At 45.2% G+C, this 25,295-nt stretch overlaps 4 protein-coding genes across 4 annotated transcripts; 2 read left to right on the plus strand and 2 right to left on the minus strand.

Moving 5' to 3' along the window:
- Positions 1-912: 912 nt before the first annotated feature.
- spats2 (spermatogenesis associated serine rich 2) lies at positions 913-10,682 on the minus strand (the record flags this gene model as incomplete). The annotated part of the gene is made up of 12 exons (XM_080014746.1): positions 10,542-10,682; positions 9,101-9,180; positions 8,118-8,226; positions 5,758-5,807; positions 4,999-5,224; positions 4,669-4,857; positions 4,405-4,540; positions 3,421-3,479; positions 2,258-2,367; positions 2,042-2,144; positions 1,277-1,422; positions 913-1,197 (listed from the first exon to the last, which is right to left on the minus strand). The coding sequence occupies exons 1-12, from the start codon at positions 10,561-10,563 to the stop codon at positions 913-915; spliced, it is 1,515 nt and encodes a 504-aa protein (XP_079870872.1). The 5' UTR covers positions 10,564-10,682.
- A 3,588-nt stretch (positions 10,683-14,270) lies between these two features.
- Positions 14,271-17,246, plus strand: pym1 (PYM homolog 1, exon junction complex associated factor). The gene is made up of 3 exons (XM_080015745.1): positions 14,271-14,475; positions 15,536-15,629; positions 15,745-17,246. Exons 1-3 carry the CDS (start codon positions 14,445-14,447, stop codon positions 16,241-16,243), a joined length of 624 nt encoding a protein of 207 aa, XP_079871871.1. The 5' UTR covers positions 14,271-14,444; the 3' UTR covers positions 16,244-17,246.
- Positions 17,247-18,046: 800 nt separating this feature from the next.
- LOC307241219 (matrix metalloproteinase-19-like) lies at positions 18,047-20,682 on the plus strand (the record flags this gene model as incomplete). Its single annotated transcript, XM_080015257.1, has 9 exons — positions 18,047-18,139; positions 18,475-18,563; positions 18,693-18,823; positions 18,932-19,144; positions 19,352-19,597; positions 19,686-19,787; positions 19,901-20,065; positions 20,192-20,319; positions 20,443-20,682. 9 exons carry the CDS (start codon positions 18,047-18,049, stop codon positions 20,680-20,682), a joined length of 1,407 nt encoding a protein of 468 aa, XP_079871383.1.
- A 95-nt stretch (positions 20,683-20,777) lies between these two features.
- On the minus strand, positions 20,778-24,767 carry LOC307241627 (transmembrane protein 198-like). Its single transcript, XM_080015813.1, has 5 exons — positions 24,619-24,767; positions 23,217-23,553; positions 22,247-22,822; positions 22,031-22,152; positions 20,778-21,689 (listed from the first exon to the last, which is right to left on the minus strand). The coding sequence occupies exons 2-5, from the start codon at positions 23,368-23,370 to the stop codon at positions 21,546-21,548; spliced, it is 996 nt and encodes a 331-aa protein (XP_079871939.1). The 5' UTR covers positions 23,371-23,553; positions 24,619-24,767; the 3' UTR covers positions 20,778-21,545.
- Between the last annotated feature and the right edge of the window lie 528 nt (positions 24,768-25,295).

Consider the following 25,295-nt stretch of genomic DNA (forward strand, 5'->3'; position numbering starts at 1 on the left):
TGTGTGTGGTAGAATCCCATCTGCCCCGCTGTTTGACACAAACAAAAATAGAACGTTTTCCTCAACAAGCAACGTCACCTTATAACATCCTACTAAATGAGCGCACCTTCTCAAATTGGACAATAAAGATCCAGAACAAAACGCATGTGACCGGGGTTCCTTCCCTCCGGCCACACAAACCGCCCTCACACCGAGCGGAAAGCTTAGAGACTGGCTCTGATATGTGTCGTCATTTCCAAGGATTGAGTAGAGAGTCTGTAGTGTTGATTCTGTTTCTCTTACTAGTGCATTTTCTAGGGCAGGGAAGCACAAATTAACATAAGAGACGACAACCCCCCCCCCCCTCCCCTCCCCCCCAAAAAAACCTCAGAAATAACAGACTTGCAGGGGGTGTGAGCGAGAGCTTAAATGAAGCGAAAACGGCGTGCACGCAATCTCGAAAAACAATTCTGGATCTTTCTCTGAAGCAGCAAGAAGCATCGACAGACCGGTGATAGAGAGCATTCCATCAATCTCAAAAAGGAAGGAAGGGAGGGAGGGAGGGAGGGAGGGAGGGGGGGAGGAAGGAGGGTGTTAAAGAGCTAAGCTGTAGCCATACCAAGAATGGGAGAAACGAGTCTAAGGAGCTGACGTCAGAGGAAAATTACAAAATACTAAGATCTTCTTCAAGTTTTGAGGATGAATGGATCGACGTAGAGGTGGCACTACAGCTCGACTGACCAAAACAGAAAATTAAAAATAATAATGTAAACTTGATTTCTATTCTTCATCGAAAGGAGTTAGTAGGATGGTTACGGGGTACAGCGCACTGGGTACAGGGAGGGGAGCGGGGGGGTTAGTAGATTTGGGAAGGGAGGGAAGGGAGGGAGGGAGGGAGGGGGGTTGACGGAGAAAAGGAGGGAGTCCGGAGGGTCAAGGGCAGTGTGTCCGTGGAGGCCGCTGGGGAAGGCCGTTGACAGCGGGTCGGTCCTGGCGGTGGGAGGAGGAGGTGGTGGTGGTGGCGGCGGCGGCGGCGGAGCTGGACGAGGAGTGCGAGGGACCTCTGGAGCCGCTCCCGTGCTGCGAGGCGGCGCCAGGGAAGCCGTGGCCGTCGCCCTGGTAGCGGTTGTTGTAGCGGCCGGAGTTCCTGTCGTGGTAGCGCTGGCCGCCGGAGTGATAGCCCTGTCCCTGGAACGTGCGTCTGTTGCCTTGGAAGATCTGAGGGAAGGAGCACAGGGCCGGTCAGCGACTGTCAAACACCGTCAGTGAGCGGCGGCTGGTTCGACCCGCTCCCCACCTGTTTGGTTGGCGGCGGGCGGTATTCGTTCGGAGGGTTTTGGGCCTGGTTGGAAGGCGGGGCTTCGGGCACCCCGGGGCTGGTCACAGAGGACGAAGTGGAGCTGCAGCGAGAGCGGTTGGAGTAGCTCGTCCGCGGGTGGTAGACTGGAACAGATCCGGAGAAAACAAATAATAATAAATAATAATAATAATAATAATAATAATAATAATACAGATGGCGTGCGTGGCCCATGTCGGCGCCTTCACCCAGAAAGCACATTCTGCTCTGGGTTTCGATGGAAACACAGCTTTACCAAGGATTTCACGAGGAGCCGTTCAAGCGAGACACTTGTTTGCCCTTGTCCTCCGTAGTTTTACCGCTGCCATCCTCAGCGGCGACACCATAAAAGTGAGGTTTCGCTCCGTTGTGTTTAAACAGTTATCCGCAAGATTATTGTTTAAAAAGCCCCATATTTGGCATCTGTCCCATATTTATTCAGCTGGCACTTTAGAACAAACAACCATTCAATGATGTCATTTTACTACATATATGTAGTGAAATATAAGTGCATATACATATGAGCATACATATATTATATGTATGCTCATATGTATATGCCTGTGACAAACATCTTGAGTCTTGTTTGCGTTCCACATGTGTTGCTCTCTGTGACGTCCCCTTTCCGGAATGTCCTTCAAGTCGATCTGGGATGGCCATTTACAAATGTTTCCATTAGAAACCCCCCAAACTAAACAGGAGTAATCCTGTGACAGCGGGCTGTACCTGATCCAAACCCTGTGATGCTCGTCTTCAGCGGTTCGAGCTCAAATGTGAATCTCACGGCTTTCCCGAGGTCCTCGTCGTATTTGCGTTCGCTCACAAAGTGCTGAAAGGGGGACAATAAATAAACAGCGTAAAAAAAAACCCCAAAAAAACCCAGGAGGAATTAAAAATAAATAATAAAAATCCATCTTTGGAGTGTTTGTGCGGTTAACCTGCCTTGATGTCTGCGCGCAGTTCGCTCAGCTGGTCCTCGGACATGGACGCCGATTTGTCAGTGAGTCGCCGGAGCTCCTCGGCTTTCTTCTGGCGGCCATCCAATATGCCCACTGCAACACGGGAGCGAAGGAAGACATTTTCATTTGGATGACACAAACCCCACGACCCCCGCAGGAATACAGGAAACAGCCGCGCGCGCTTCAACCCAAACCATGACCCTCAGTGTTATTTTAGTGACCATATATCGTCTGTGGAATTCCACAAATGACTGATGCGATAGTGACAAAGAAACGCTGTTGAAGTGCTAATAAGCCACACCGTAGGAAACTCAATTATAATTTAGTGCAAACAACATCTAACTTTATTGTTAAAAATAACAGCGACGCAACACTGACACCGTCGCCTCAATCCTTAAAAATCAAGAGTCACAAAAAAATAAAAAATAAAATAAACAAGACGTAAAACTCAATTGGAACGGCTCGCCGTCGTGCAGATCGCTTGGCAAGTTGGCGTGTCCGACACTAGCCGCAGAGAAATGACTCGTAAGGCTGAGATTTCTTGCTGTGCAGTGGTTGCCAGTTTAGAGTTAAAGACACAAATATCAGCCCCGCCCCCCAAATTAAAAAAAAAGGAAAAAAAAAAAAAGAAATAAGAGCATCTGTTCACACTGATGTAAAAACAGCGGAATATCTCCTCCACAGTAGTGTAGGTGTGCAGCAACCTAAGGAATGCTGGATGTCGGCTTTTGTAAGATTGGAGAACTGCAAATCAACCCCCCAGCCCCCAAATCTCGACACACCTTGCACAAAGACAGCATTGAGTCTCCCCCGACACCTGACACTATTCACTTTTTCCAGAGCAAGAACGCACAACACTCCACGCTGCTGCAAAACGGCCCACTTGTACAAATATGCAGGTCCTGCTCCGTCATGTTACACACACCGACTCGGAATAGCCGGCCCCTCGGGGCGCTGCCACGGCACATTTTAAGAATGCTGGTGTCTGGTGCTCCCTACCACTCCGCTCGGAACGACCCTGGGAGTGATTTAGGACAGGGTCTGCGAGCACCCGCCCCAAAATGTGTCAGATGATTATGTCTAGTCATTCCTGGATGGCATGCAGGGGTTTGTTTCGGTCCAAATGTTTTAAAGTGTCGTACTCACTGGCTTCTGCTTTGACTTTATCCATTTCGGAGAGCAGAGTCACTTCTCTGTCCATTAGACTGGAAAGAGAGACCGAGAGCAAAGAGATGTATTTTTACTTTCACCAGATAAGGGTTTGCACTTTGACTTTCTCTGCAAAACAATTATTGATTACATGGTGTCTTGCGTGTAATATTATTTTCAGTTGGAAGAAAATATTAAATCAATACATTTCATAAACAGCACAATTTCCAATATTTGCATCATTAACCAAAAATAGAACACTGATTTAATAATAAATTCAATTTCAAATGTTGAAACAAGGTAATGATTACTGGCGCGGAAACTTTATTTACAGTAGGCCAAATCCTCACCAACACAGGTTCAGCCTCAGTTAGATGAATGATATGATCTGTAGGGAGGAAAGCCTCCATGGACCATCACAACAGCACTAGGCCTTCCACAGCAGGTCTCTAGCTCCTTGGTTATTAAGTGAGCTTTTGATTTTTATTCTGGATTTATTTTTTGAACAAAAGGCTGGCCAATTGTGGCAGTAACAACAAACATCTCTCTTGAAAACTCCATGCTTAAAGATATCCCAAGTATCGTGTGCAACCACAATCGGCTAAATGCAATTTGAAATTCAAGATGCACATTCAACTTTAGAAATGCTTTGGGAATTTTCCTCACGTTATGCTTTTTCTTTTCCCACAATCTACTCATAACCAGAGTAAGATGATGATATACAGCAGACAGTATTCAAGCCTGGATTAGTATCTATATGGAGCAGCTATTGAACACTTTATCATGGCATTGTTGTGTAGGGCAAAGGTGACGGCCATCGATGGCCCGCCCCTACACTATCCAGGTTAGCGTGCGACGTAAAACACCATCATGCACAAACAAATCCAGTGCGATGTGTGCGTTACACCTCATCGCTGCAAAAGCGAAACCGTTATTATTAGTTATTCGTCGATCGAGGGTTTGTATAAAAGGACAACGCACCAGCTCTGGAGCTCGGCGAAGGCCAGCTTCATCCTCTTGATGGAGGAGTCCATCTCCTCCTTCACCACTATCCTGTAGCGGGTCAGCGAAGCCGCACAGCGCTGCAGGTCCTTGACTGAGCGGTCGATGTTGGGAGCTGGGCGGCGGCGGATGGTACAGACATGAGCGACAAGGCCTCGTCGGCGCAATCTGCACCGTATATTACGGAATCTGGGACACACATTTCGTAATTTCGGACAGCATGGATTTGGGGGGCGCTCTTACCTATCTTCTTGTTTCCCGTCGACCCGTGGAGGCCGTCATCAGTGATGAACAGAGTGGAGGAGGAGGAGGGGTGGTGGGGGGCGGAGCCTTGCCTGTGTCGCGTCTTGGCGCCTCGCGGACCCTGGTGGTTCCTCCCCCCCTGCGGGGCCGTGGGGCTCGGGGAGCCATCGTGACCTTCGGCCTCTGCTCCTGAGAGGAGAGGGAAGACAGTGTACCATGATCCCCTGTTAAGTGATGATTAGGGCTATACGTTGTACCTTTTGTGTACATTTTTCTGGGAACATCTTCTTCCCGACAAATTCAGGCATCGTGATGGGAGTCTGTGGGTACCTGGGGTTTCAGATGCTGCTGGTACGGAGTCCAGCTCGGCAGCGTCCAGCGAGGCAGAGTCCAACTGTTCACTGAGGGAATCCAGAGACTCTCCGTCCAATACGGATCCATTGGCATGGAAACCGTTCACCTCGTCCTTGTCACTCTCCGGTGGCACCAGTGGTTCCACCGGGACGGGCTCCGGTAAGGCCTCGGGCTCAGGCTTGGGCTTCTTTTTCTTTTTAGGCTTCACATTGTGGTAAAAAACAAACAAACAAACAAAGAAAATTTAAATAAAGTATCAAATTACTATTACAACTGTAATCCATAAATCAGTGTTTTTCCAAGTATGGGTCACCAGAGATTTGATTGGGTTACCAAACAAAATTGAAATAATTCTTCCATAGTCTTTGAAAAGTATCTATTTCCCATGTTTTAGAAATGGTTGGTTTACTGATTGAAGATACAATATCAGTGTTTAATGGAAAAATGGCTGTGGACACATCCCCCCCCAGAAATATTCATTTACGGATAAATTTGTTCTGCTGAAGGATACGATAAGGACCCATTGATAATGGGGTCGTGTGTTAATTGCTTTTCATTATTAAAAAGTGGGTTCCCAAAATAACATTAGGAAAAATACTGCCCTACACTAAAAGAGAGTGAATGAAAAATTGAATACGCAGTTTTAAACTGTAACAAACAAAAAACACTTTTTTTTTTTTTTAAACAATTTCATAAATCTATTTATAGAGAAATGGACACATGAAATGGACTGACCTTCTTCTTGCCGGTGACATTCCATTCCTTGAGGATCTCGACTGCACTGCCTGAGTGAAAGAGGGAATTCAGTGAAAGACATGGTGTCAAAGATCTTGCTCGTGCGTCAGTTTTTGAATTCCATCTCTGGAATGACGTAAAGACAATAGATACAGTAATAGCACTGCAATTTTGACAGCAATCCAAAAACAAGTCTGACTTGAATGGAGTAAAGTATTTTTAGCCCTGTAGAGATAAAAGAAGGCTAATTTTGGAAGTATGTAAATAAGGTATGATATTAATCTTGAATTATAGAGGTATCATGATTTAATGGGAGGTTTGGTCCGTGTACAGGAAATTTGTTTGAGTTCAACACAAGCAGCTGTGTACACCAATCAGCCGCAACATTAAACCACTGACAGGTGAAGTGAATAACATTGCTCATCTTGTTACAATGGCACCTGTCAAGGGGATATATTAGGCAGCAAGTGAACAGTCAGTTCTTGAAGTTGATGTGTTGGAAGCAGGAAAAATGGGCAAGCATAAGGATCTGAGTGACTTTGACAGGGGCCAAATTGTGATGGCTAGAAGACTGGGTCAGAGCATCTCCAAAACGACAGGTCTTGTGGGGTGTTCCCCGTATGCAGTGGTTAGTATGCATGATCTCATTGATGTGCATGGGGAGTGAAGTCCAGCCCGTCTGGTCAGATCCCACAGAAGAGCTACTGTAGCACAAATTGCTGGAAATAGTTAATGCTGCTATGAGAGAAAGGTGTCAGAACACACAGTGCATCACAGCTTGCAGAGTCTCCATGCTGACCCCTGACCACCACCGAAAGCACCTACAATGGACACGTGAGCGTCAGAACTGGACCATGGAGCAATGGAAGAAGGTGGCCTGGTCTGATGAATCACATTTTCTTTTATGTCATGTGGATGTCTGGATGTGTATGGATTGCTTATCTGGGTAAGAGATGGCACCAGGATGCACTATGGGATGGAGGCAAGCCGACAGAGGCAATGTGATGGTCCAGGCCATGTTCTGCTGAGAAACCTTGGGTCCTGGCATTCAGACCAAGTACACCACTTCATGGCAATGGTATTCCCTGACGGCAGCCAAATTCCCCAGATCTCAATCTTGTCGAGCACCTGTGGGATGTGCTGGAACAACAAGCCCAATCCATGGGGGCCCCACCGCACAACTTACAAGACTTGAAAGGATCTGCTGCTAACGTCTTGGTGCCAGATACCACAGGACACCTTCAGAGGTCTTGTGGAGTCCGTGCCTAGACGGGTCAGAGCTGTTTTGGTGACACGAGAGGTGCTACACATTATAAGTGGTGGTTTTAATGTTGTGGCTGATGGGTGTATATAAAATAGCACTTAACTGGTAAACTATATAAACACAGTAAAAGTGGGAAATGAACCTTTTTCGTCAACCGGGCACAGTGGCTGGCAGATACCTCTAATCTACAAGCCATTCATTCATGTCTATACTCACCTATGTTTTTGAATTTTTACAAAGCTGACTACTTCACACGGCTGACTATTTTCACTGACATTATTAAAAAGCATCAGTATTAAGGGGCCAACACTGCTGAACTGAGACATAAAAAGACTTAAGTGGGATGTGCAGACTTAATAGTCAGCACATCCCAGTTAAGTATTTTTATGTAAGTTTTGATGACTGACAGTGATTTTCATGTACATTTCCGAGCAGGAAAGGGGACGTTGTATGAGTTAGAAGAGCATGGAACATACTTTGAACATATTTATGGACAGTTTAACTTTTACAAATTAATAGGCATGACCAAATTCAGATACCCTTTTACAGATTATCCATAAATGTACATAACTGGCAAACACGGCAGAGACAAACCACAGCCGCCTCCCTCTCTACACACAGCCCATTTTAGAGTCAAAAAGTGGCTTTAGTTTAATATAAAGTCAGTATAATTTACCATTACACTTAGCATTCCCTCTTTGTCTGTCAAATGGACTAGATCCAACACAGAATTTGCAACAGCAATGGTCCACAATTGGCCCACATTTTCGCAGATCTACACGTAATTGGAAAGTGTTCTCATCTTGCCGAAAGTGTGGGTGTTTGTAAATAGTATTGTCGGGGGGGGTCTTGTTAAGCTGACGGCAGTGGCTGCCTTCGTGGCAACACTCTCAGATCAGAAAGTGTGTCGGATCAAAAAGTGTGAGGAAGATGCAAGACTTTGTACAAATACAAGGCAGTTGTTGGTTGTCATAGCAGCTGGCGGGCGCTATTTAAAGCGGCTGAGATGGCGAGAGCACACAATCTGCTGATGGTTTAAATATCGGGAGAGTTCTCGATAAGATATATACGTGCGCGCGCGAGCGAGCTTCCATACCTTCCAAGAACGCCTGCACGGCTTTGTCGACGCAGTTTTCAAAATGTTGCAACACCAAAACAATTTCGTTGTTACTTTTGTTGGGGACAACTGCCCGAACTGCACTGATCTGCAAAGAAGATGGAAGGGAACAGGTTCTACGTGAAGTCACCGATACCACAGCATCTCAAATAACATTCAAACACATTGTCACATTCAGCAAAATCCTGAACAGGGGAAACAACTTATATGCTCCCATTTTCTGAAACAAGTTGAAATGGACAGGCGGTAACACTGTGAGCACTATTTCAACAAACCACATTGAGCCACAAACCTATCAAGACCAACTCAATGACTTTTGGATGTGTCTAATATTTGGTACCATCTTTATTCTACTATCTTTATTCAGCCTCACTGCCGGTCCTCTCGCCGTCAAGTCCCAGTCCATATCCAAAATTCACATCCTTACCTTCATGCCCTCTACGCCCTTGCCCCTCGGTACTAAGAGACCCCCCTCCACCCCCTCCCCAAATATCAGTTCCTCTGAGACCGGATGACACCCCCTACATTTAGTATCAGACTCCCCTTTAGAGTGGAAAGGAGAAGAGTGGTAAGAACATCATTGAATCCAAGTGTTTATTATCAGATACAACGTGTGAAGCCTTTAGACAGTTATAGCCTAACAAAAAATGTCTATAAAACGACAAAATAATAATAATAAAAAAAAAAGTTTATAATCTCACGGCTTGATTTATTGCTTCGTGAAGACTAGCTCACAGTGTCAGTTTAGCTGTTATGTCACTCTGTTCACCAATGGTGAAATCCAGTAGAGCAAGGTAGTGCTTACGCTCAGGGCAGTAAAGTGGACACATCTGGGACAATGAATTAAAAACCTGATGAGTGTGTCACAGGTCAAACCGTCCATTTTACCCCGTGTTCTGTTCTCATCCGTCAAAGACGACACTCTCTGAACGAGAGCGTGGTGCGGTCCAGTTACTGCTCACCTTTTCTTTCATTCTTTCAAACGTTCCACCCTGGGACATGACCATCTTTGAGGCGGTGTCAAACACCACCCCAGAGGGATCTGGAAAGCAGAACAGACGAGACACTCTGGTATCTGTTGGCTACTCAGCCTCATTTCTCACAAAAATATATAAATACTTTAGCCCATCATTTGCAAATCAAACACCCACAATGCAACATCCCTCCTGGACCTTCTCTGAAGGTTTAACGGGAGTCAGTTTGGCCAGGTCAACTTTAATACAGTGTGAAGTCCAATACAGTCTGTCAAACATAATAATAATCTCACAATCAAATAAACCTTTAAACGCACCTTTAACACAAGTTGGTCAACAGCTTGAATATGAAGTGCTTTGTAAAGAGTTTACAGAAATCCTGTTAATATTTGTTTACGAATATAACATAAAGGGCTCCTCCTGCTAGCATGCTGTAGTGTCCTTGAGCAAGACACTTAACCCCTAATTGCTCCTGATGGCTGCGTCCGTCGGTGTTTGAACAATTGTAAGTCGCTTTGGATAAAAGCGTCTGCTAAATGTAATGTAATGTAATGTAAAGGAGAGATAAAGAAGCTAAAGGTCACAACAAGTTTTATAGTGCGAAAGCTGTGACAGTTTGGTCCTCTGGACACCGCCCGTCCAATTATCTCTCAGCCTGGAAATTAACTCGATTATCTTCTGAAACGTATTTTGTCTTACCTTCAGCCCACACCCATCTGACTACATGACGCAGTATAAAGGCCGGCGCATCTGAACCGGTTATATTACCACATCCACTCTCATGTAGCCAAGTTATACATTGAACCGGTAATAACCAATCGAGTCACTGTGCCTAAAAAAGACGTCAGGATCTCCTGGGTTCATGCCATCGTGGAAGGAGGACAGTCTATTCACGTTATGCTCAATGAAATGAGATCACGTTATGCTCAATGAGATGAGAAACAGCTGAGCTAAAGTAAACGAAAGGGAAAGGGGGGGGGGGGAGAAAAAAGAAAAAGCAGATGGCATGCCCGACAGATCGCTGGAGGACTCCTTTTTTTTTGTGAATGACAGAAAAGAAGGTATAGAGCAAAGGATAAGGTGAAGTAGGGTGGAACATAAACTAACAACCATTTTTAGATGAGGCTAAAATGCTTAAGAGTGAAAATATCACCATGAAAACTCCCAAGTTTATATGCAGAGAAGTAAAGCTGCAGCTATTAAAACCATCTTTCGCTCTCAGGCCACATGTGCAACGTGGAGCGTCTCGCCCCAATTGCATTCCAATTTAAACAAAGCTCTGCAGGGTATTCTCGTTCGCATGCCAAATAATTTTAAATGTGCTCATCCTCATCCTAACATGTCTTCTGATGATCTTAATGACAGGACCATGGATGTTTGCACGTTCTTCACGAGATGCTTCGCGAATCACGGCAAAGGAAATGCGTACCCTTTTGGTTTTTCTTCGCCATGTTGTACCAGACAGAGGAATCCTTTCAGTGTTGTGTCTTTTAGCTTCTCAGGAAGATCCAAAACGACTGCGGAGCCTTCTCGATCCACCGTTTAAACACAGCTTCAAATGAGAGCTCCAAGCGTAACGATGGTGAGTTTTCTCCTCTTTTCCAACAAGAGGCTGTGGCAGTGGTTAGGGCGGGATGAGGCCGACTGCACTTAGGCAGAGATTCAAGTTCTCTTCTCTGCTCTCCTCAAAGTTGATCCAATTCAGGGAGGGAAGGGGGAAAAAAAACAAGACAAAAAGTAATGAAAACAGAAACGATTATCAGGTATCAGAAAGGGTTGGTGATAAATAAATATATAAAGCATTAAGTACCACATAAAATATCCCCAAAATACTGTTCATAAAAAGTCACATGAAACAAAAGACTAACCTATATGTGCTCCTTAATTATTATAGTTTTCTATCTATATCAGTTTTAGTCCCATCACTTTTTAACATGAGTGAAGCATTACAACTGAAATTCATTTCCTCTAAACATATAATATACAATGAAAACCAGATTTTGATAAATGACCGTCTGTCTGCCATTCTGGATAGTCTGCGCACAATATTGTCCTTGGCAACAACACTGCACTTGAGTTTAGGGGGAAAAAAAGCAAGTTGGCCTACTTTTTAAAAATCTTTTAAGTTTTATTATTACTCGGCTCATAACGGCTGTATAAGTCATTAGGATTTCTGAATCACACTGACTGTTTTCCTTGAATGACCTGATATAGAAACACATACAGTATATACAATCGCACACACCCATACATACACAAATTGCATCAAGTCTATATGTCAAAACTTGCATTCTCATGTTTAAAAAAGGTAAACAGGTTTGCAGTACACTATTAACCCAAGATAAAGCCCCAGACAATTCAGATAAAGTACGTACCTTGTGACGGTAAATAATGTTTTTGAAAGGATTTGCCTTGATGGCCCTGAGCTGCCCTGACAAATCAGCCTGGAATGATTTTCCTTTTAAGTTAAGTTTCCTTTTCTAGATAAAGCAACACCCACTTCAAGTGCCACGGTCCTAGACCACACCCACGCTTACGTCAAAGCCACATAACAGTCAACAAGTGCTGTACTTCAGTAGCCAGCCAGTCTTCCATGGACCGGGATGCATAATGTTTATTAAGAGGGAAGGTGGTTGAATCCTCATGAGCACCATGTGTACCCATGTTGACTGAAGGAAGCCATGAAACAAGTGGCCGGCAATGGTACGCGATAACCAAATGACTGGAGGTTAATATTTGTGGAAAATCCAATAAGAGGAGGGATGTGACACAAGCAGGGAACATGACACAATGAACACCAACATATTCAGTTAATAGGTTTTAATTTGTCAATGATAATAAAATCGAACTTTACCCTGGTTGAAGAGTGGTTGTCATTTTAACTAGGTTACCCCATCATTCTACTGGACTTGAAAACAGGCAGCCTCAGTGTGGTCTGTGCCAAAATATCAAAATACAAACTTTATTACTTGATTTATGACTAGCGTTTAGTTGAACTATCATTACTATTGTCAGAAGAAGCAATGTTCTAGCCTAGAGATCAATCATTCATTCATTCATTCATTCATTCACATACACACATATACATATATAGTAACAGTACAACATGAAAAATCGAAATTAAATAACTGGATGGTGCCAATTCACCGCCTTGGGGAAGGAACCTCCACAGTGTGTCCATTTGTTTAGCCTAACGTTGCGCTAACTTGCTAACCTTCCTAGATTAGCTGGTTGTGCCTGTCCTGAGAACGCCACATTGAAGTAAATGTCAGCGCATATATGAACAACTATATATATATATATAATATAGAAAAACAAACAAAGACGTCACATCACTTCGAACGCGTTGGTAGAGAAACGTCACCCTACGGATCCCCAGACCGCTGCTTTTGTTATTCAATGCCCCGTTGGCTTCAACGCTAGCAAGCCAGCTAGCGTCCAACGCGTACCGAGCTTGGATAACTATAACACAGGGGTAGCGTGGAAGCATAAAGCACATAGACGTGTTTGTACCACAAATCCCGTGAGAAGAACGTCGTGGCGGCACAGGAGGTGGAGTAGGTGCAGTAGTTTACCTCCGCTCCGTCAGTCGCCCGTAGTGATGTCGGAGCGCTCGGTTGCTGCGTGCAATATTTTCCTAGACTTCGCGGGTCGCCAGATTCCCTATAAGCACCCCCTTTTAAAGCACGCACCGTGGCCCGGTCCGCCCGGGCGGCCCGAAGGAGCGGGCGGCGCGCGGGTTGCCAGATAAACGCGAAGCTCACCTTTCTGAAGAAACCGCGGCGGCTCGATCCGGAAATCTGTGCGTGGTCCGAGGAACACCGTGCCGCACGGGGGTGTCGGCTTCACCCGAAACGGAGGCCCTTTAAATCGACGAATGCCGCTAGATCTGGCAACCCGTGAGTCGTCCGGGGAGACGGAGAGGAGGAAAAAAAAAAAAAAAAAGGGCTCACAGGTTGCCAGTTTTACTGAAACACGCCCCTTTAAAGCGATTCATCCAGCTAGATGCGTCAAGGGATTTGGGTTCATTATACAGTTCATTAAGTTCAAGTTCAACAGATTATTTGTCACATACGTTTATTAGACATTATATATATATATATATATATATTACATTTCATTTAGCAGACGCTTTTATCCAAAGCGACTTACAATTGTTCAAACACCGACGGACGCAGCCATCAGGAGCAATGCGGGGTGAAGTGTCTTGCTCAAGGACACTACAGCGTGCCAGCAGGAGGAGCCTGGGATCCAACCAGCAACCTTTAGATCACTAGACCACCAGCTCTACCGCCTGAGCTACCATCACCTCAATTATATATATAAATCTCAGTCAATCTGCTTCAGTAATGAGTCTTATATTGTCCAATGAGTACATGTTATCTGTTTCAATAAAAGCAAACTGTGTGAAGGGGTATAAAGCGTAACCGGTTGAATCGCGCCGTGACTACTTGTACAGCGTAGTAAGGGTTGGTAGCACGGCGGAGCAGTCCGGCCCGAAATGAGCTCCATTTGGGACTCGCTCGCTCGCTCACTTTCAGCCAGGCTGGCGAGCGGAGAGCCAAGCCCTCTTGGTCGAGCCACTCCGCCCGCGTCGGGCGCCTTCCTCCTCCACCTTCATTTGGAGGAGAGGTCCAACCCGATGGGTGTCGGTGCAAGCGGTTCGCACCTACTTTGGGTTTTTTTTTTTTTTTTTCCCGGCCGACCCGCCCAAACGGAGGCCTTCTCACTGGGTTGCACAGGGGGTCACGAGGTCACACTGCAGCGCGCCGGACAACGACAGGTTTATTTTGGTCCCTGCGGCGCATTTCATACACGAAGGCCACGCAGACTGTTCCGCACAAGTGAGCCCACCGATATAGAGACGTGGCGTGGGTGTCGTTTCTTTATCTGTCGAGTCTTCCCTGAGACCGACACCACAGGGAGGAGGAGGAACGCGGGAAGGCGCCAGAGCCTCGAACGCCACCCAAACCACTTCCGGTTCCGGGGGGGGGGGGGGAGGGGGGGGTCAGTGACGTGGTCGCGCTGATCGCCGCACGCGTAGCTCGACACAAGCTCCGTCCCGCTGCGTTGACGCCGTGCGCCCTCACAAGGCGGAGCGAGCGGTCCGGCCCGGCCCGGCCCGTCCCCATTTCCGTGTAGGCGGCGGGTTGTTGTTTTTATTTAAATTTATTTATTATTATTTTTTATTTTCGGGGGTCGGGGGTCCGGAGTGGGCTCTACCTGGCAACCCGCGACCCTCGTCGTCATTTCCGGGGAAAACAATCGCGTCGTGTCAACCGCAGCGAACGCCGTAGAGACGAGCGGGAGCGGAGGAGCACGTTACTCCAAGATGGCAACCCCCTATGTTACAGACGAGTCCGGTAGGGCCGGAGGGCAGATGGCGGCTCGTGTTTCGGGGTCGTATTTGAAGAAAGGCACCTGCGACTCTGCGGGGAGGCCGGCGCTGGGCGACGGCCGAGCCTCACTGGCGTGAGCCGCCGTGGTGGCGCCGGTTAGCCACGGCGACTGGAAGCTGTTAGCTAGCGTAGCCTGTGTGGGCAGCGCTGGAGCTGCTGCACCTCTTATTTCACACTCACGGTGGTTCTAATATAACCTGAACACTGGTAGTGGATTCAAGTCTGTGTATTAGCCTAAAGGTGGCATCTTTTTGCGCCACCGTATTTTCCATATTTTTCATATCCGCTATCCACATAAAGTACTCAAACATAATATTTGACACCACTCTTTGACACCACTCAAACTCGCGTTTGAGTTGATACAGTGGTTTACTTGCTTACCGTTAATTTTCAGGTTTATTGTATGTTGCCTTTTTTTTCTATGTTTTTGTTTTTTTTATGACTTACCCGTGATCACACATACGAGTGGATGTGTGCTGCTGTGGCACGGCAATGATGTGTCTTATCTATTTATCATCTATAAATGTGATCCAGACCCTTCACACTAATATCATCCAACATGTGTTTAACTTTATCACAAGCCTTTAAGGTGGACTGCTGCTCATAATTATCACAGTTTCCCATTTCCATTTTGTGGCGATGAAAATAATGTGCTTTAGAGTTTATACTTTAAAACTAAAATGACTACTTGTTGGTTCCTCCTCATATTCAGAAGGAAATTGGTACCTGTTGCTCACAGCGATGGCCTCCTGCCGAGATGTTGAGCAGATGAGTGTCTGACAGAAAGTGGAAGTAAAAAAAAAAACAAGAAAGAAAAGGCAGCAGGATTATTTTATCTATTGTCATTCAACCTGGCCGATTTAGCAGTGTCTTATTTTGTGAGTTAATCAAATACATTTGGCAATGTTGTGTTAATCCTTTATAGCACAGTACTGTCAAAGTATAGGCTGCTAATATACAGCCTGTTGTTACCATATATATATATATATATATATATATATATATACACACTATTTCTTGGCAGGGAAATATATTGCTGCCACCCAACGACCTGATGGAACCTGGAGAAGACCGAGGCGGGTAAAGGATGGTTATGTGCCTCAGGAAGAAGTCCCTGTGTAAGCAGAGTTGTCTGTATTGATTGGAAATTAAGAATGATATAGAAAAAAAATTGTAGTTTTCATTATTCATTCATTAATTTTTAATTTTTTTTGGTGTGGTCCTCTGTTTCAGCTACGAGAACAAGTTTGTGAAGTTTTTCAAGAGCAAGCCAGACCTTCCACCTGGCATGAGCCCAGAGGATGCAGCGCCGTCCAAGAAACAGCAAAAGATTCCTGGTTGCGGGGACAGTGAGACATCCGCTCTCTCCAAAACCGCCAAACGCAACATGAAGCGTAAAGAGAAACGAAAGCAGCAGCAAGGCCTGGATGGCGAGGATGACGTGGAGTCTGTGAGAAACGCGGTTGAGAACCTGTCCGTTTCTGACGGGGTTTCTTTAGTCAATGTGGAGGATCCGGCCTCCCCGGTCACGGCTGCAGACGATTCCTCGGCGGTAGCCAATGAAAAGGTGAAAAAGGTTAAAAATCTCAAAAAGAAGCTGCGGCAGGTTGAGGAGTTACGGCAGAAATTGGACTCGGGGGAAATCAAGCAAGCGACACCAGAGCAGCTGGAGAAGGTTGGCCGCGCTGCGGCCTTGCAGGAGGAGCTACAGCAGCTGGAGAAGGAGTCTTGAAACGAGTCCTGCTGAAAATGACAGCAGGAAAGATGGACAAACTATCAAAAGTACAAACTGTATATTGACACAGGGACTTGACAGCTTTTTTTTCTTAGCTTCCCTTGAAAAATGAATTAGTTTTCTTTTTTTTTTTTTTTTTTTTTTTCCTCTGTCTTTCGCTTGGCAACATGTACTGTAGCTTTTGGAAGTGAACACAAAAACCAATACCAAGCAGGATTATAGTTGATATAAAATCTCCAGCACTTAGAGGCAGTTCTCTGTTTCGTGGGTTTAATTGTGTGTCTTTGTGTCTGCGTGTGTGTATATTTATACATACAGTGTATACACACACACACACACAAGCTATTCATGCACATGGAATGTTATATAGCTTCATGAAACATTGTGCATGTCTTGTCTCTTCATGCCATATATTCCATGAAATTCCCGGATGTTTATTGAAACGTGGCCCGGTGCTTGGATGGGTGGGAAGGGGGATTGATTAATGGCTGCTGAAAGCTATCATGTTTTTAACGTGGGCTGGCCTCAGATTTTTCCATAATGATTAGTGCCAATATTTTAAAAATAAGTTATGAAAGCAAAGCTTCATGTACAGTAACACCATAACAGTATCCAGGGAGGAAGCCTTTTCAAGTTCTACCACTGAACCCTTTGTAAATCTGTTTAGTATTCAGTTTATAGATACAAGATGCCATCTACTGGTTAGAATGACACTGTAAAGAAGAAATAACTGAAATGTCAAGGAGGCTATATATATTTTTTTGTTCTTCCTGAAACCTTTATTTTTCATTCGGACACTAAAAGGATTCTTGTTTGGTGGTAATTGTTTTTCAACTATTGTGCATCTCCTGTAAATTTTCATGTTGGTATTCTCCGAAGCAATACCTTCCAGTGGAATCACAGTGGTCATCTGCCCACATAATTTGTAGCGATGGTTACGTTTATGAAACCTTGTTTTGACTTGACTGCGGTTTGAATTATATAAATCTGTTGTCTCGGAGCGGAAATGTGGTTAGTTGTTTTGTTCATAGTAAATCCGTAATAACCATAAATTAATGTGAAAACGGAACGTAATTCTTTTCAGGAAAGAATAGCTTTATACATATCTTACCAGCAAGACTCCCTAGAGAAATACCAGAAGTAGCTTTAGTATGTGCACATTGTTGTTTTTTTTTAGCAGGAGCTGTTCTAATAAATATTGATTAATTTGAATATATCAATTAACTAACAAACGCCATGTTTATGCCATCGGTAAATGCCAAAACTTAAAATGGATCATTCTCAGCATTTTAGAGTGTTGAGTGGGACTTCACTTTAAAATGGTCGTAATGAGAATTCTCTTGGGAGACATTGATTCCTTTTTTTTTTTAGGCATCCATAGTTTTTCTGTTTTACTTCCTTTGACGTAACCCAAAGCTAACCCGAAGCTATTAAACGCTAAGAGACAAGCAACTGCTAGCGCATATAACCCTTCTTATGTCCAAGTTCAAAATATGTGTGGGCTTTTGTCTTCCCACGCATCGCATTCCTCATTGAGGGCATGTTGTTTGGGTTTGAGGAAGGTCCCCCCCAAAGGCATTCGATGACAGTATAAAAACTGACAAACATTTCCAGCACGCTCTGCTCGAGCGTGAGGCTGACACTTTGACACGCAAAGCTGAAAGTCCAGACCTTGAATCCAGACGCGGTTACTGCAGTGTTCAATACAGCCTGGAAGGATTTGAAACTGGTTTTTAAGAAACCAGTTCAAATATTGATGGAATTTATTCTCGCGAACTGAAAAGTACCCGATTCCTGAAAATGGAACATAGACTGGAACACACGATCCTTCTCGTCTTACTGACGACCGCATCGTCCATTGCCTCTAGCAGAGAGGAATTCATGGAAGCCGTTGTAAGAAAGGCCTGAATTGAAGCCACTGAAGAACCATTTTAGTCAGACTGAGTCAAAAACTTTACCAATAGGATCTGTATAGATATCAGGTTGCCATGAGTTCAGATGTGAACAACCTTTTCAATGCTTTGCTGGTTTTACAACACCTGCTTTGACACCATCTGAGCCGAGGTAATCAAAATGACTCTTTAATCATTCGGTACAGGAAAGTCTTCTTAATTCTACTTAAAAATATAATTTATTTACTATTTCATCTTTGTTTTGTTCTCCTTTATCCTACTAAATTCTCCTTTATGTTTTGTTGTACAAACTTAAAATAAACAATGTTGTTCCAGGCTTACTTAAGGAACTATGGCTATTTGCACGTGCCACTGGATATTAGGGACCAAAATTACCCTCCCGGGAAAGTAGAAGAAGTCCTGAGGTGAGCCCTTGATCAGCCTCTCAGCATCGCCCTCTTCCTCCTTTATTCATTTATTTTCATTTCCGCATTTGAAAAGTTACACTCAAATATGTAAATGAAAACACTAATGTGATAGCATCTGTGATTCAGAGTCTTTCAAAAGGTGACCGGCCTTCCTCCATCAGGGAATCTCAACTCAGCAACACTGGCAATGATGCACAAACCTCGCTGTGGTTTAGGAGATACTTTTAACAACAATTCCCTCAGATACAGAGTGATGGGTGAGAAAGTTCCTTCGGAATCCAAATGTCGGTTTGATTGTTAATGTATTGTGTTGATTATATTTCAAACGGATCGTACTATAAATAATCTATTGCTCATTTCAACAGGTTACTGGCGTAAGAAGACGCTGACCTACCGTATAAATAATTACACTCCCGACTTGGGCCAAGCCAGAACTCGCCTGGCCATTCACAATGCATTTAAATATTGGAGCAACGTGTCGCCCTTAAGGTTCCGGGAGGTTCAGCAGGGAACGGCCGACATCAAGTTCTCCTTTCACAGGCAGGATAAAACATGTCCAGTGCCGTTTGATGGTCGAGGTACGAATGACGTAATTTTAAAATATTTGAAATTATGAAAGCATGTGTACAAAACTACCGAAACTGCCAAACTCAATATCCAGAGGTTAGGATGCTCTACAGGGTGCCATCAAACCTCTCCGTGTTGCCCGTAGAAGTCTCCTAAGGCTGTGTCTGGGGGGAAAAAAGACGAAACAATTACAATTTCAGCCTCGCCTTTTCCAACAGGTTACGTGCTGGCCCACGCCGACGGCCCAGAGTCAGGCATCGTACATTTTGATGCAGATGAACTGTGGACGGAGGGGAAGGACTACGGCTCCAACCTGATGGTCGTCGCGGCGCATGAGATCGGCCATGCCCTCGGCCTGGGCCACTCCCAGTACTACGGTGCTCTGATGGGGCCTGTGGACAACGGACTCCGCTCCAATTTCAGGCTCCATCCGGATGACATCCAGGGCATCCAGGCGTTGTATGGTAATATCGAATTAGCATGGTGGAGTCGGTATATGAATTATATTTGAATGTCACCCGACGCAATGTAAATTACGGTTTTGCCTTTCAGGAAAGCCGGAGAAACACTCTCCATCCAGACACCCAGGCCAGTCAGTGCCAGGGAGAAGTATTCCAGATCCTTGCAAGGCCGCCATGGATGCTATAATGTTGGGTACGCAGGCAGTTAAGCCACCAATCAAATCACCAAATCACACCAAAACTGGCTTTATTTTCTTCAAAAAGAGGCACACTGTTTACAGGTTGCTTGTTGTGTTCTACAACTAGGCCCCCTGCAGAAGATGTATGTTTTCAGTGGACAGTATGTTTGGCCGGTGTCCGACACCGGCCACAGCACTCCTGCCCCCATCTCTGCTCTGTGGAAAGAGCTTCCAGGAAACCTGGATGCAGCTGTTCACTCCCCGAGGACTGGAAAGTCCTACTTTTTGAAAGGTACATAGTGTGTGTTATTTTTGCCAAACTGATGCAGTTCTTATGAGTCACTTGTATTTGTCACCGACGGAGTTTGTTGAAATAATTATCACACGCCTTGCTCGCTACTCAAATGCTTTTTCATAGGAGACAAAGTGTGGAGATACGCAGGCTTCAAACTGGACCGCGGCTTTCCCAGACCTTTGACCACGATTCCTTCCAATATTGATGCAGCCTTCTACTCAATCCAGAGCAAGAAAATAATATTCATGAAAGTAGGTGTTGGAGACACCATCGGCTACTATGCACTGCATATTTCCTGTAGTGTATAAGGAGAGTACTTCTTCTGAAGGTGTAACCCACTTGCCCGCTAATGCATCCGTTTCCATGTATTTTAGGGTGCAGGGTATTGGCAGTGGGATGAAATCGGTCCAACGGACTTCTCGTCCTACCCCAAAACCATCGGACATCTTTTCCATGGGTTTCCCGGCAACCCCAGTGCTGCATTTACGTGGTTGGACGGCCACATATACGTGTTCAAAGGCACCTGGTACTGGCGCGTGAGCAAACACAGCCAGGCAGTGGAGAAGAGCTTCCCCCGGGGCGTGAAGACTCACTGGATGCAATGTGACGACTGAGCCACCGGAGGACATCACAGGCGCAGAGTCCCCACAATGAACTGCTGTGAAGGCATAGCGGGAGATTCTTATTTATTTGGACAAAAATGAGCAGTTTCAAATTCAAATCCCATAACAGCATTGTCACTTTGAGGGAAAGACCAGCGTATATTACATAACACAATTGAACATTTTCAGGATTTGACTAATTCTGAATTGAAAATATAACCTTATGGTAAAGGTGTTAATGAATGGGGTATTTTATGGTTAAAAAAAAAAAGGTAAAACTAAATTGATATTATGAGTCCATTGATCCATTGAGATCACGTGTGTTATTGTTGATGGAGCACACTTACAAGACAAATATGCTACTTCCATAAATATTTTTGTTGTCTATATATACATATATACAGTATATACTGTATATGATGACATTATTTTATGATAGATTTACACTGTACCACTACTTTGAGTATATGTTGACATATAGATGACATATTCTCCTTCGCCCTTATTGTAGACAATACATCATTTCAAACTGAGCAATACTTTGTGTTTTTTTAAAGGTGATGTCACATGATCTGATTTCAGAACCTTGTTTAGGCCTATATAGCCACTGGTTAAATATGAATGAAATGATGGTAACAGTTGTTGCTTGTTCAGTAAAATATTGAAAAGTGTGAGAATGGTGATGAGTCTACGATCATGCGTCTAGAAAGTCTGCATGTTGTTGACTGGAATGCGCTCATTTCATCTCATTACGACCCGGACCGATCGTATCCTCGCCACAAGCTCCTCAGGGGAGGAAATTCAGAGTTCAGGGGTCTGTTTCCAAACTTCCAGGAGTGAGGGCGCAGGGTCGACTGTAGTCGAGCTCAAGACCTTCAGACCCTGGAGGCGGGCGAGGAGGCAGTCAGGGGCGCCATGGACCCGGTCTCAAAGTCAAAGTCGATGACGCTGCGCGTGACGGTGCTGCTGGTGGAGGAGCCGGTGTTCATCTGCCGCTCCTGTAGGCTCTGGAGATAACTCTGGAAGGATGAATGCGGAGGCGTTGTTATTTGTACGGATACCCACGACTCTTACCGCGGAAGGTGAGTCAAAAAGACACCGGTAGCACGGCTGTCTGTATATGAAAAACCATGCAGGTTGGGTGAGGATTTTGAGCTACCTTGTTTTTATGAGGGATCAATCATGTAAGTGAAGCCGTTGACATTGTTTCAGTTTTGTTACTTAAGACAAATAAAAAATAAGAAGACATTGAGTGTGGACTACTCATACTTGTTCATAGGCCTATATGAAGGTTCTGAAATGTAGAGAAATAATACTAACGGTTGGTCTCATGTAGGGATGTAGACTTTGATATACTGACCGGAGCGAGTACATCTCCGGCGTAGCGCTTCAGGGGCGGAGGCCGGTGCCGACGGTATGTTTCCCGCTGTCTCCTGTATCCGTATTTCAGATCGGCCTTTTTCTGCTGCTTCCGGTGGAGAACTGGAGAGATTCAGAGAGAGAGAAGTCAGAATCCGTCGTCAAAGAGAAGGGACGTTTGGAATGAAAGGAGTCTTGTTAATGGTGTCGCTCTCACCTTGTGGGTGATAAACCCCGGTGGCGGTGATCCTCCACTGCACACACACTCCCATCAGACATAGGATGGGACAGATGCCCACGACGGCCCAACTGAACCAGCACAGCGGCCGAGCAGGCACCCGGGAAAGGATCTCGTGCATGTGTCCCATCAGCGTGAACCCTTCCACCATGTAATCCACGCTCAGCGTCACCACAGTCGCCCCGAATACCGCCGTGGAGGCGACGGTGAATGCCTTCTGCCAGCGGAGTGCCAGCGTGGCGCAGGCGACGCTGGCGGCCAGCACGGCGCAGAGAGGCGCCCACGCGGGAGTCAGTTTGTAGAATTGTCCGATGACCAGCAGGTGGGCGAGGGTGAGCAGGCACCCCAGCTGCAGGCCGGTGACGAAGAGCCCCAGGGCGCACAGCAGCATGGTGACCAGGCCGCACAGCACACCCACGCCCAGGCCGATCCCCGCCTTGGTCTCCAGCCCGAGCTGCGTGTCCAGCGCGGGCTCCCTGTGGTACAGGAGGCACGCGACCGCCGACCCCAGCATGAAGCCCGACAGGAACATGACCATCTTAAAGCAGCGGTATCCTGACGGAGACACAGGGGAAGGTCGCTCATATACAGAACCTGCTAAAACACGTGTCCTCGTGCTGGAATTTGATTTCGATTAAAGGCACGAAGACGTGCAAGGTCTATTCATTTATTAAAACAGTGCAATGTGCGACAGGTGGCCCTGCGTGTGCCGACAGCCCGTGAGGAGCCCTTCCCCATCTGTTTGCAGCAGATTCGGCTTATCCGACCTAAAGCCCTCGCAGCTTCCGGACACCTGGTTGTTATGGATTTGAGCTCATCGGTCGACTCAAATAGAATAACGCAACACGTTGATTTTTGAAAACGTGGCGCCTCAATTTGTGCGCATTTACACGAGTGTGTGTCTGTTATGTTATGTTTGACATAAACCCCTCCTGTGACAAACACTTACCCAAAAAGCAGTAGATAAGTCCAAACGACAGGCACACGGAGCAGACAACGGTTGGAATGACTTCATATTTCTTTTTCATCTCCAACGTGCACGTGTCTACTTCAGTGGAGATTGGACCCGGCTCTTCAGTGACATAGAGTGAAGTGTTTTCCATCCTGGTCGATTGTTATTTTGGCAATACGGACGGACGGACGGACGGGCGGGGCGGGATTGCGCTTTTTTTTTTTTTTTTTTCCTCTATTCAAGGAAGGAGAGGCCTTGAAGGGTTGTACTTTAGCGTCCAGGGAAAGAGGAAGCTTTGGAATCAACATTTGCTGAATAATTTCCTGTCTCGCACCTGCCAGTAAAAAAAAAAGAAAGAAAGAAAGAAAAGTTGAACAGCATTGTCAACGACACAGAAAGCTAATTATGTGGTTTCTGTCAAGGTGGTAGTTTTTAACTGGTCTCCGGAGGTATGATGAGAAAGGAAAATGGACGAGGCAAACATTGCTGTTAATCAAGGAGTGATTAATCAATTTCATTTTTGACATCTAAGGAGGTCCTGTGCCTTATTCACGCCTTAATCAGGCATCACCCCTAACCCCCAGTATGTGTGTGCGTTTGTGTGTGTGTGTGCGTATGTGTGTGTGTGTGTGTGCGTGTGTGTGTGTTTGTGTGTGTAGCGTCCTCTGGCCTTTCTCATGCGCTATTCCCCCTCCAGGAACCAGAAGGGGAAGCTCAGGGTCCCCTCTGTATTATGTATAATGTTTCCCTCACGGCACTATTGTTACTGCTCAGGATACAGACACGGAAATGGCCCGATGGCCAGCTGCCATGGCTGTGTAACGGCGTCGTTTTGTTTAGAGCAGGTGGTCGAGTGTCGGGTTGACTGGACGAAGTTGACCAAATAAACAGGAGCCCGCCACGTTCAAAAACTTTGAACAAAAACAAAAGCAGTTTTCCATAACTGGCGGTTGGGAAATGGTGCCTTAAACCGAGGAACAAAATCCTTTCGACCGCAGCGATAGTAAAACATCAAATATTATAAGAAATACTATTAAGTCTATATCTGTTGAACTTGAATCACCTTTCGGTTCTCTTTCTGCCTTTCCCTCCAGCATTTGCTATCTTAATGATCTTAAACGGTCAGATCAGATCCCATAGTCAGCAAATGGAATTAAGAGGAGCTTTAGCAGCCTGGTGCGGCTCACGTCCTGCGGGTTCTCTAACCTCTTGTTCAGGAGTAACTGTGCATTGTGTGTTTTCATCTATTTCAAGATAATGTCAGACCTTTAACATAAATACTTGAACCTATAGCGCTGTCATTTCTCCATCCTCCAAAAAGATAATGTAACCGTCCACTATCCACGTCAGTAGCAAACACACACGCACACACACCTTGAAATAAATGTTGTTTTTTTACCTTGAGTGAGGCATGTCTTGGTGGTGGAGATCCCTCCACGTTAAGGATTTGTCACATACCAGCTGCAGCCACAGAGCGAAGTGAGTGAGGGAAGTTTTTCTCTGTGTTTGACTGGCCTCCTTTGTGAGCCGCACACCAAAGTCCTCCTCTGTGCCTGAGAGAACAGCTGACAGCGCTGGACGGTGAGACCATCTGGCCGAGCAGCGTGCCGGACAGCGACAGCTCTGTCCCCTGGCCCCGGCCCAGCACCAAGCCCTGCAGCTATAGGACCAGAACCTGACTGAGGCCGACCTTCTTGTTTTATCCAGGGGTTTCTATTGGCTATTACTAAATATTATATATTACATTACATTACCTTATATTATGTTATATTACATAACATTACATTATACTATGTTATATTACATAACATTCCATTACATTAAATTATATAATTTTACTTAATATGACATTATATTATGTTGCATTACATTACATTACATTACATTATGTTATATGATGTTATATTATATTACATTATATTATATTATATTACATTATATCACATTACATTACATTACATTATGTTATACATGGTTTTTGGTGGTATATGTTTTTTTTTTCTACTATAAGGTGATTTCTACATGCCCCCTGTGGCAAAAGGCCCACTCTGTATTTTAAATTCTGAACCCCGTTAC

The sequence above is a fragment of the Zeus faber genome, assembly GCF_960531495.2.
Source record: "Zeus faber genome assembly, chromosome: 15".
Classification (NCBI taxonomy): domain Eukaryota; kingdom Metazoa; phylum Chordata; class Actinopteri; order Zeiformes; family Zeidae; genus Zeus; species Zeus faber.

Excerpts from the sequence above, each read along its gene's own strand:
- LOC307241627 (XM_080015813.1), bottom strand. The coding sequence starts at position 23,370 with ATGGAAAACACTTCACTCTATGTCACTGAAGAGCCGGGTCCAATCTCC. Across the intron at positions 22,153-22,246 it reads CGGGGTTTATCACCCACAAG|TTCTCCACCGGAAGCAGCAG; the intron begins GTGAGAGCGACA and ends GAATCTCTCCAG. Across the intron at positions 21,690-22,030 it reads CCGGAGATGTACTCGCTCCG|AGTTATCTCCAGAGCCTACA; the intron begins GTCAGTATATCA and ends TCATCCTTCCAG.
- pym1 (XM_080015745.1), top strand. The coding sequence starts at position 14,445 with ATGGCAACCCCCTATGTTACAGACGAGTCCG. Across the intron at positions 14,476-15,535 it reads CTATGTTACAGACGAGTCCG|GGAAATATATTGCTGCCACC; the intron begins GTAGGGCCGGAG and ends ATTTCTTGGCAG. Across the intron at positions 15,630-15,744 it reads CCTCAGGAAGAAGTCCCTGT|CTACGAGAACAAGTTTGTGA; the intron begins GTAAGCAGAGTT and ends CCTCTGTTTCAG.